Source organism: Phascolarctos cinereus, unplaced genomic scaffold, assembly GCF_003287225.1.
Source record: "Phascolarctos cinereus isolate Bilbo 61053 unplaced genomic scaffold, phaCin_HiC Scaffold_4;HRSCAF=312, whole genome shotgun sequence".
Lineage (NCBI taxonomy): Eukaryota > Metazoa > Chordata > Mammalia > Diprotodontia > Phascolarctidae > Phascolarctos > Phascolarctos cinereus.
In genome coordinates, this window is record NW_027555847.1 from 655,954,017 (window position 1) to 655,965,785 (window position 11,769).

At 40.9% G+C, this 11,769-nt stretch overlaps 1 protein-coding gene across 1 annotated transcript; it reads right to left on the minus strand.

Annotated features, from left to right (window-relative positions):
- Positions 1 to 1,071: 1,071 nt before the first annotated feature.
- Positions 1,072 to 6,240, minus strand: LOC110214297 (Ig heavy chain Mem5-like). The gene is made up of 5 exons (XM_020995124.2): positions 5,322 to 6,240; positions 4,493 to 4,756; positions 4,058 to 4,105; positions 1,822 to 1,935; positions 1,072 to 1,299 (listed from the first exon to the last, which is right to left on the minus strand). Exons 1-4 carry the CDS (start codon positions 5,722 to 5,724, stop codon positions 1,823 to 1,825), a joined length of 828 nt encoding a protein of 275 aa, XP_020850783.1. The 5' UTR covers positions 5,725 to 6,240; the 3' UTR covers positions 1,072 to 1,299; position 1,822.
- Between the last annotated feature and the right edge of the window lie 5,529 nt (positions 6,241 to 11,769).

Genomic DNA, 11,769 nt, shown 5'->3' on the forward strand with positions numbered 1-11,769 from the left:
TAAAAGGTCTAGAGCTGTTTTGGGGGTGAAGGTCATCAGTTCAGGTTTAGACCCATTGACCTTGAAATACTATGATGACATCCACCTAGAAACATCCAAAGGGCAATGAGAAATGGAAATCAGGAGCCAAAGAGAGAGATCAATCCCTGAGATCATTCCTATTTTTGTAGCAGTTTAGCATTTACAAAGCACCTACTTCATAGACACCCTGTAAATTAGGAAGTGTCAGCATTGCTGATGTTCAGTTATTTTAAGGGCTATCACGGAATGGTGCTATTTTTGACCTGAGATGGCAAACTAGGAGATGCCAAATGGGAATTTGAAGTTTGATAGAAGGAGAAAATTTTTAACAATTAGGACTATCCAGAACCAGAATTGGCTGACCAGGTAATGGCTGTCTCTCACTGGAGGTCTTTAAGCAGAGAGTGGATGGCCACTTACTAAGTGGCTTATAGAGGGGATTCTTTCATGTTGGGTTCAACTGAATGACCACTCAGCTATGGCTGCTTTCTAGCTCTAAAAGTAATTCTATGAGGAAGCATAATGACAGGGACACAGTGAATCAGACAAGAGAAGATGGTGAAGCACACTTTCCACCAGCAGGTTCCCACCCTGAGCAACTTGCTGTATTGAAACCAGAATCAAAAAGACCTAAGTTCAAATTTGACCTCAGACACTTACTAGCTGTGTGACCCTGGGCATCAGTTTCAAAATATAGAGATAATAATAGCACTTATCTCCCAGGATTGTTGTAAGGATAAAATAAGACATTTTTAAGGCACTTTGCAAACCTTAAAGGGCTATATAAATGCTGGCTGATATTATTATCATTATCAATCATCATCATTCCATTAATTCACATGGTCTCACTCTCAGCTCCTATTGGCACTCATGGTCAGGTTTCCATTAGCATGAGTTCATCCCTTTGTCAGCCTCAAACAGAGCCTCCAATACAAAGAAGATAGTGGAGGTGGGGAGTGAGAGTGGTATCACAGTAGGCCAAGCTGAAAGATTCAAGTGGACTTGGCCTTTGAAGACCCCACCATGATACGTAGAAACCCAGAGCAAGGCAAGGCTTTCTTGTCTTTATTGTAGGACTAAGTGAGGAATATTATATCACTGGGAATATAGACCAGAAATGAAGAGTCTGCAATTTAAAGGGGATTAAATGTAACTGGAATAATTATGGGTCCTTGGGTCATTCTGGGGTTATCTTGAATTTATCCAGAAGTCATTCTGGGATCCTCAGAGAGATTCAAAATCCAAGTGGCAACTTCTTAGACCTTCCTCAAATTCTTTCTGGGGAAGCAGAAGTTAGAAGTAAGAAATCAGGAAGTCAGATGCCAAACCTATTGCCCTGTCCCTTAGCCTTCCCCTCAAGGTCAAGAATTATCAAGAAGAAGGAGAGGCAATGAGATGGAGGGGATACTGAAGGGGCAGAGATGAGACCAGGGTAAAGTGGAGCCTGAAAGTGAAGCTGATGGAGAGTGAAAGGGTGTCTGAGATGAGAGAGAAGAGATCAGAGCAGAAAGGAGACTGAAAGGCAAATGGGGCATAGTGAGCGAGGAGGAAGCCATGGAGAAATTCTGACAAGTCAAAGGATTCTGTGAGAAATGAACAAGTGTGCAGGAAAGGGACTAAGGAGGGATTTGAGGGCCAGAGAAGAATCCGAAGGGACAGAATGGAGACTGAGAAAAAGGGTGAGGCTGAGCTATAGCTGGAAATACAGAGGAGAATTTGAGGAGACAGAAAGGAGGCTGGGATTAATGATCTGAGTGAAGCCAGAAGGAATGGAAAGATAGGCCAAAGCTAGACATTTACCTCAGAAGATCAAGGCCATGGTGGTGAAGAGGACGTTGATAGCCACAATCTTCACGAATAGCAGTCTCAGGCCCATCACACTGAGGAGTAGCTTGTTCCCTTGCTCAGGTCCTCCTGTAGGGGGCAATGGTGAAGGTCAAGGGGAGGCATGCTAGAATCTAGGGGCCCACCCGAAGTTATAGAAACATCAATCCTGGCTAACATTTATGTAGTGCTTATAAGATCTGCAAAACAACCTACACAAAATCTCAAGAGATTTTCACCAAAACACCATGAAGTAGGTACTACAGACATTACTGCCATTTTATCAATGAGAAAACTGGCTCAGAGACTTTGAGTGACTTGCCCATGGTCACTTAGCTAATAGGTATCATAGATGAGATTCAAATTTAGATCTTCTGACTCCAACTAAGATGAGACCATATGTGGCCCTCTAGGTCCTGAAGTATGGCCCTTTGACTGAATAAAAGGATTTGTTCTGTAAAGTTTGGATTCAGTGAAGGAGCTACACTTGAGGACCTAGAGGGACACATGTAGCCTCAAGGTGGCAAGTTCTTCACACCTGAACTAGGTATATCCTAGGCCTTCCAAACCAAGCATGACCAAAATGGAACTCATCACCGTTCCCTCTAAGCTACCTTTCTTCTAAACTTCCCTACTTATTTTAAGGAACCACCATCCTTCTAGTAAGCCAGATTCAGAACCTTAACATACTAATTTCTTTCCCCTCCCTTATCCCCACATATCCAATCTGTCACCAAGTCTTTTCAATTCTGTATTTCTTGTCTCCCTTCTGTCTATTCATACAGGAACCACCCTGGTTCAGGGTCCCATCATTTCTTACCTAAACTATGGCAACAACCTCCTAATTGATCTTTCTGCTTCCAGTTTCTCCCCATCTCAAATTTATCCTCTACACAGTTGTCAAAATTATCTTCCCAAAACACAAGTCTGACCATGTCCTTTTCCCAGCTCAAGAATCTTCAGTGACTCCCTATTGACTCCAGGAAAAATTGCAATCTTTCACAATTTGGTTCTAATCTACTTTTCTATGTTTAATGCACGTTATTCCCCCTTCATACATTCCATGTTCCAACCATCTGGCCTATTTGCTGTTCCCCAAACTTGTATTCTATCTCCCAGCTCCCTTCACCCCACCCCCAGTTTGGAATACATTCGGTCCTCACCTCCATTCTTAGAATCCCTCGATTCCTTCAAGGCTCAGCTCTTGCACCAATTCAAGGAGGAAGTCTTGCCTCATCTCCTTATTTAGTGGGGCTCTTTCCCTTTTCAAATAATCATGTAAATACTTATCTGTTTGTATACTGTATCCTGCCCCCCAGTAGAATGTGAGCCCCTTGAGGGCAAGGACTATTTTTCATTTTTTCCACTGAATCCCTAATGTCTTGCACAAGGTAGGTGGATAATAAATATTTGTTAGAGTATATTGGATTTGATATGAAATTTGAATGAGGTAGAAGAATCAAAAATAATTCAAATGATTCCAGAATGGGATAACAAGTGAATGTAACAGTGACAGAAATAGTGATGGAAAAACAGAAAGAACAAGATTAAAGGAAATTATAACAATCCCTATTTGAAGTAAGATGTCTGCTGCAACTGTGGAAGACAAGGGTATGAAGAGGAGAGTAAAGGCTGTTTGGAGCAATTACTGCAAGAGAATGTGAATTACAAAGGATCAGGGAGGACTCAGCTCCGTTTATGGAATATCACATTTCCTGAGCCCTGTGTAGCATTAGACACTTTGAACCCTGAACTATGATACACCCAAACTGTGGGATATCACACATTCCATACCTGGGGTGATTGTCACTCTGAACCCTGGGCTATGCCATTATCAAAGTAGGACAAATAGAAACTAGCAGGATTATAGATACAGAAAACTTCACTTAGAAAGGACCTGAGTAGCCAACTGGTCCAGCCTGTGCCTAGAAGGAATTCCTTCTATGACACACCCCTAAATGGTCTCATCTAGCCTTTGCTGAGAGTGTCTCAGTGAGGTGGTCCCACGGCCTCCTCAGACAGCCCATTCCATTTTTGAGAATCCCTAATAGTCAGAAACTTATTTCTTACATGATCAAAGCTAAATTTGCTTCTTGGTAACTTTTAGGCTTTGTCAGTTTCCCCTTCTGGCTACTGTTGCATTTTTCTTTCCTATGAGGCCTCAGTTTTAATCTCATTAGCTTTGCCTTTTCACCATGAATGTTAAACTCACCCATAAGATTCTGCTTACAGGCAATCCCAGGATCTGGTCCAGTATGATCTGAAACCAGAAACATATCCTCAGACACAACTCTGATCTTTAGTTAACTGAGGACTGGCCTCCCCAGTGCACAGCCCCACCTCGATGTCAGGGACCACCTTCTCATACTAGAACCATGTCCTGATCCTAGCTGCCCCTTTCAATCCAAGACCTAGTCCCCAGATTAGGATTACTCTCTCTAGCATTATGATCTCTTTTCCTAGGATACTCCTTTCCATCCTCGCTTTCCCCTAGCTTAAAACTTTACTTAGCACCTTGTAATACCCCTCCTGAGACACAGCCTATAGCCCTGTCCTTCAGTGAACCAAGGAAGCCTTTTTTAGACTGAAGCACCCCTCTTTTCCACCTCCTTCCCCCCAACCTCTGTCAGCCAGGTAGTAATCATACCTGGCTTGTGGGATACATGTATCTCTTTCCCAAGGTGCTTCACTGAGCAGGTTACTGTATCATTCTCACCAACCCTGCCAATCTGGACAGCACTGTAGGTGCCATTGGCCATGGGAACAAGAGTAGGAGCCTGGGCTGAGATCAAAGGTGCAGAGGAGTTCAAGGACACATGGAGTTCCTTGGGGTAGAAGTTCCTGATCAGGCAGGCTACAGCATCCTGACCTCTCACCAAAAATACACTGGGTGACAGGGGGGCTTGAGGTCCTGCAATCAAATGATGGCTTCCTGTCACCTTTCTGGACCTAGCCCCAGATGTGGGAAAGGCACACATATGACAAGCATATAACTGTGAAAAACAAACTTTAGCCCCCAATTTCCTGCGCACCCCTTTAACCTTAGCCTGGTCCTATATGTAGGGAGCAGATTCATGTGACAAAGCAACTGTAAAAAACAAACCTCAGTCCCATTTCCTGCCCCCAGTCCCAGCCTCAGCCTGGTTCCTATGTCCCCTTTGGTGCCTTTCCCCTTTCCCCTTCCCAACTTCCCCCAACTCATGATTGTCATTGGTGTTGACAAGTCTCAAAATTTCATTGTTGCATTCTTTGGGTCTTATGATATGAATCCAAAGCCTTTTAATGATCTACCACAATCCATCCTCAGGGATTACAGCTCAGAGCAGGAATGTTAGCTGTGCACGGTCACAGAGTACACTGTGGTGGAAAGAGGGGCCTGGGAGATGGGGAACCCTGTTTCTGGTCTAGACTCAGCACTGACTATGTGACCTGAAGTCTTAGGATTTCCTTAGGATTGGGATAGTAGAGGCACTCACCAGGCTCCACAGTCACGTCTGTACCACGACCAAAGACCAGCTTGTCTGTGTCATCTCCATTGCCCACCCTCCTTGCACAGTGGTATTGGCCAGAATCTCTGAGACCCAGGCCCTCAATCTTTAGGAAAATCTGGCTGCCAGTGTCCTCCCTGGAGGTAGTGATTCGGTCTTCAGTGGCATCTGTAGAACTACTGTGAAGACTGGTCAACCACAGTGGGGCACGGCCAGGGGCCCAAAGGTACCAGCCAAGTTTACTTGTCTTGAACTCAAAACCAGAGGTTTGGCATTTGAGATTCAGGGTCTTTCCAGCTTGTTGGGGGCCTCCCCCTGACTCTGTCAGCACTGTCTCTTCCACTGAATGAAGCAAAATTGGGGATAGCGTAAGTAGGGGCAGTCCATCCATGTCTCCTCCTAAGCGATAGAGCTTTGATTACCCTAAACTCCCTCACACCCCAACCCCAATCCATCTTCCTACCTCTACCCCAGACCTAAGTAGTGAAGAATATGTGGGACAAAGGACCCACAGCAGCAGAAAAGGTCAAGGTTGTTGGTGGGATCCAGGGAATCACAGGGGTCAAGGTTGGTCCTGGGTTCATAGGAGTTGTCCCTGCATCCAGAGGTTTCCCAGATTATCAGAAGCTCTGAGCAACAGAAGATTCCCAAGGCTAGGGAGATAAGGGTTCATAGGTATGGGGAGATTGACAGGATTGAGGATTCCTGGAGTGGGCAAGAGAGAGGGGCTATCCAAAAATAGTGTTAGCCACAGACACACACCACCAGTACTCGACATAGGAAGATTGGAACCATGAATCCAACCCAAAGTTCCCCCCATATCCCTGTAGCCGTCTTGTGATTCAATGGAGTGAGATCCCCCTGCCAAGCTTTCCCCACCCCTATACACACACATTCCCTGAAAACACAGAAACTTACATGGCAACACAGTCACTTTTGTTCCAGGACCAAAATTTTCCCACTGCTCACGGTGACACAGGAAGGAAACTAAACCTCTTGGTTCCACAGAATGGTCCTTAGGAAGGGTGGAGGAACATGAGGGTGACAGGAAGTGAGGTGAGAGTTTCTGAAATTGAGCCTATGAGAACTCATTAAGGTCATGAAGCCCAGGGACAGATCTTCAGGTAAGTGCGAGGGACCTCAGGATATACATCCTAGATCAACTTCACAGCAAGGCTCCAGGCAGGCTAAACATTTGGGAAGGGATTCACTTTTGCAGAGCCTCAGATCAGTCCTCCACATGAATTCTGGGATGGCTCCATTAATAACTGGTTACTTGTGGTCTTCAACTCCGTTGTGTGAGATTGATTGATCTATTCCCAGGCTAAGCCAGGTAAGAGAGGAAAAGGCTTGAAAGGGAAAGTACCCTGGGATCCTTTAGGGGGTCTGGTCATAGACTGAACAACAGTCAAGAAGGATTGAAGAACCTCAAAAACCAACTACAGTTGCCCAGGGATGACTCCTCTGGACCTTGTCTTGATGGGCACTTGTCCAAACTATGGCTGATCAATGTCTCAGGCAGTGGATATTTGCATTGATGGATCTCCCTGTGGAGTTTGGAAACATTTGAGCCAACTAATCTTTTTTTGTTGTTGTAATTTCTTTTTTTTTCTTTTTTTTTAATATAAATTTATTTATTTTTAGTTTTCAACGTTCATTTCCACAAGTTTTTGAGTTCCAAATTTTTGCCCCATCTCACCCCTCCTTCCACCCCAAGATGGCATGCATTCTGAATATCCCTTCCTCTAGTCTGTCCTCTCCTCTATCTCTCCCCCCTTCTCTTATCCCCTTCCCCTTCTATTTTCCTGTAGGGCAGGATAGACTTCTATACACCATCTCCTGTATTTCTTATTTCCCAGTAGCATGTGAAAATATTTTTTTGAACATATGTTTTTAAAACTTTAGGTTTCAAATTTTCTCTCTTCCTCCCTCCCCATTCACCCTCATTGAAAAGGTAAACAACTCAATATAGGTTATACATGTGCAATTATGCAAAACACTTCCATAGTAGACATGTTGTGAAAAACTAACTCTATTTCCCTTAATCCTATCCTGCCCTCCCATTTATTCTATTCTTTCTTTTGACCCTGTCCCTTCTCAGAAGTATTTCCTTCTGATTACTCCCTTTCCCAATCTGCCCTCCTCTCTATCATCCCCCTGCTCTCTTGTCCCCTTCTCCCCCTATTTTCCTGTAAGGTAAGACAGATTTTCATAACCAATTGAATGTGTATGTTATTGCCTCCTTAAGCCTAATCCTATGAGAATAAGATTCACTCATTCCCTCTCACCTTCCCCTGCTTCCCCTCCAGTGTAAGAGACTTTTCTTTTCTGTTTTTTTTTGTGAGATAATTTATCCCATTCTACCTCTCCCTTTCTTCTTCTCCGAGTATCATCCTCTCTCATCCCTTAATTTTATTCTCCAGATATGACCCCTTAATCTTCAACTCACCCTGTGCCCTCTATCTATCTATCTATCTATCTATCTATCTATCTATCTATCTACATACATACATATAATTTTTTTCCTTCAACTACCCTAATACTGACAAAGGTCTCATGAGTGATAAATATCATCTTTCCATGCAGGAATGTAAACAGTTCAATCTTAATAAGTCTCTTATGATTTCTCTTTCTTGTTTACCTCTTCATGTTCTACTTGAGTCCTGTATTTGAAAGTCAAATTTTCTATTCAGCTCTGGTCTTTTCATTAGGAATGCTTGAAAGTCCTCTATTTCACTGAATGACCATTTTTTCCCCTGAAGGATTATACTCAGTTTTCCTGGGTAAGTGATTCTTGGTTGTAATCCTATCTCTTTTGCACTCCAGAATATTGTATTCCATGCCCTGCGGTCTTTTAAAGTAGAAGATGCTAAATCTTGTGTTATCCTGATTGTGTTTCCACAGTACTTGAATTGTTTCCTTCTGGAAGCTTGTAATATTTTCTCCTTGTTGAGCCAACTAATCTTCCCAAGGTGTTTGGAAATATTTCAGGGAATCACTGATGGGACCTTGACGTTCCTGCAAAGACTCTATAGATGCTCATGGAGCATTCAGGAAAGGTTTTCCAACTTCAGTTTGATGAATTCTGGATCATCAAGAGTTCATATGATGAGATAATTCTTATCAGGGACTTCTTTTTTTCTTCTCCAAAATTTTTATGGATACCATTTTTGTGATTCATTGATTTTATTTTTTAATATTCTTTTTTTAGATCTTGAGTTTCAAATTTTCTCTCTCTCCTGCCCCTTCCCTGCACATTAAGAATACAAGTAATATGATGTAAGTTATACTTGAGAAGTCATGCAAAACATATTGCCATATTAGCCCTATTAAAAGAAAAGAATGAAAAAACATAGAAAATTTAAAAATTATGCTTTGATCTACAGAGTTCGTCAGTTCTGTCTTTGGAGGTGAATAACATTTTTCATGATGGGTCCTTTGGAATTATCTTGGATCATTGTATTGATCAAAGTAGCTAAATATTTCACAGCTGATCATCATTATAATATTGTTGTTACTGTGTACAGGGTTCTCCTGGTTCTGCTTACTTCACTTGGCATCAGTACATCTAAGTCTTCCCAGTTTTTTCTAAAACCATCCTGCTTGTCGTATCTTATGGCATTCAATAGTATTCTATTACAATCATATATGTGATTTTCATATGACTAAATTTCTATTTTGATTTTTTTAGTAATTATTTTCTTCAGTGAGATTTTATACCTCTTTTTTCCATTTGGCTAATTCTGCTCTTTAAGAAGTCCTTTTCTTCGGTGAATTTTTGTGCCTTTTTTACCATTTAGCCAATTCTGTTTTTTAAAGTGTTATTTTCTTCAGTATTTTTGGTGTCTCTTTAATCAAACTGATAATTCTCTTTTCATAATTTTCTTGCCTTGCTCTCATTTTTTTCCAAATTTTTTTGCTACTACTCTTAGCTCTTTCTTCAGTTCTTCCAGGAGTTCTTGTGGGGATTGTGTTCTATTTGCATTTTTCTTTGAGGCTTTGCTTGCAGTTGTTTTCACATTATTGTCTTCTACATTTGTGTCTTTTATTTTTCCTGTAGCTCTTTATGTTCAGGGTTTTTTTTTGTTGTTGTTTACTTATTTTTCCAGACTATTTCTTGACTTGGAACCTTATGCTATTAAAGTTGGGTTCTTTTATTTGTTTATTTGTTCCAAACTTCAGGCTTTTTCTGTGCTACTGTTTTCAGAGCTAGTTCTGGGAGTCTGGAAGTTCTTGGTACTTCCAAGGTGGTGTTAATCTGAGAGAGGTGTGGTCATAGCTGTCCTGATCTGTGCTCTGGTCTTTACTCAGATAGGGCTCCTCCTCCCCTGCAGTTACAGGCACTTGTACTCTTCTCTGCTTGGAACTGTGACCAACCTTTCTGTTCCCTTGGGACTGACCCACAACTGCTCCACTCTACCCTAGAACTGCAACACAGAGCTGCATATGGGCAATACAGAACCTGGTCCTGTATCCAGTGTGAGCTGGGTCCTCTTTTGTAACAGAGAGGTAATAGACTACAAGAATGTAAAGAAGCGTATATTTGCAGACATAGACAATATGTTGGTTTGTTTTGTTTACCGTATTTATTGGTTATAAGGGAAGACTTCTATTTGGGGAAGAGTTGGTGGCCAATGAGAGTGATGCAAAAAAAAGGAAGAGGGGATAAAAGGAAACATCATCAGTGTGACATTAAAATAATACACAAAAGAAAGCTTTTTTTTCTGGAGAAAAAATTCAAGACACAATTTAATTCAGAAACAACAAGTTCCACAAGTGATCAGAAGAAATTCTTTCAAATATGAAGGAAAGGTCATTTGAAAAACATAAGACTATTCTACACTGAGAGCAGCTGGTGGCCCAAGGGATAGAATTCTGACCCTGGAGTCAGGAAGACTCCTCTTCCTCAGTTCAAATCTGGCCTCATATATTTACTAGCTGTGTGACCTCTAGGCAACAGAAAGTAAAACTGAAGGGATGAAAGAAATTTACTATGCAGCAAGTGAATCCCAAAAAAGCAGGATTTACCATCATACTATCAGACAAAGCAAAAGTGAACATGGGGGAAAAAAATTAAAAGGAATTAACAAGGAGACTATACTATGCTTAAAAGAACCATAGACAACATATAAATAAATACCAGTAACAAACATATTTACTCCAAATGCTTTACCATCTATGTTTACAAAGGAAATATTACTTGAGCTTCAAGCAAACATACATAACAGCACAATAGTGACAGGAGGCATTAATATCCCTCTGTCAGTTTTGGATAAACCTAACAAAAAGGGAAATTTAGAGCTGAAGACGTTTCTGGAAAAGCTAGACTTAAAAGCATTATAGTGTCTTCTAAACAGGACAGCAAAATAATATGCATATTTCTCTGCACCATGTGGAACTTTTACAAAAATTGACTAGGTACTAGAGCACAGAGTTATTGCAAACAAACACAAAATTCCAGAAACAATCCATACATCCTTACAGACCATGAAGCAATGAAGTAGAAATTGGTTCAAGGACAACAAACAAAAGATATAGACCCAAATGGAGACTTAACAATAAAATTTTAACTAATGAATGGATCAAAGAACACATTTTAGAAACAGAGATAACTAATAACTATGTAAGAGAAAAGTTATAATGAAGAAACAAGGTATCAAAATATTTGGGACACGCTAAAGTAGTCCTAAGGCGAAATCATATATTAACAAAATAGGAGATTAATAAATGAAATATGCATTTTGAAGACTAGAAATTAAACAAATAAACAAATCTTAAAATAAGCACAGAAGAGGAGATATTAAGTATTAGAGAGGGAATAGGTACATTGGAAACAAAAAACCCACATAGAAATGATAAACAGAACTAAAAGTTGGTTGTCTGAGAAGACAAAGTGGATAAACACTTAGTTAATCAGACTTTAAAAAAAGAAGAAAATAAAATAGCAAATGAGGGAGGGGAGATCACAGCAAAGCCAGAAGAAAGAAGAGGAATGATGCAAACATACTATGAACAATTATATGCAAACAAAACTGACAACATAAAAGAAAGAAATGCCTAAGTACTCAAATTATCAGAAGACCAGAGAGAGATCTTAAATAACTCAATCTCAGAAAAGGAAACAGATGCAGCTGCAAAGGAATTACCAAAGAAAAATCTTTTGGTCCCGATAGATTCACAAGAGAAGCCTATCAATTCCTGAAAGAATAGTTTTTACCCATACTTCAAAAATTAGTCTCAAAATTTGAGAAAGAAATCACCTTACCAGAACAGTGTTATGAAACAAATATAGTTTAATACCTAAATTAGAGGAAGATAAAAACATGGAAAGGAAACTATAGGCCAAAATCAGGGACATATCCTTCAACTCCCTGAGCCCTGGAATCCCCTAGATCCTTCCAACAACCTTCACCCTTCCAGTTGCCCTGTGCCCTTC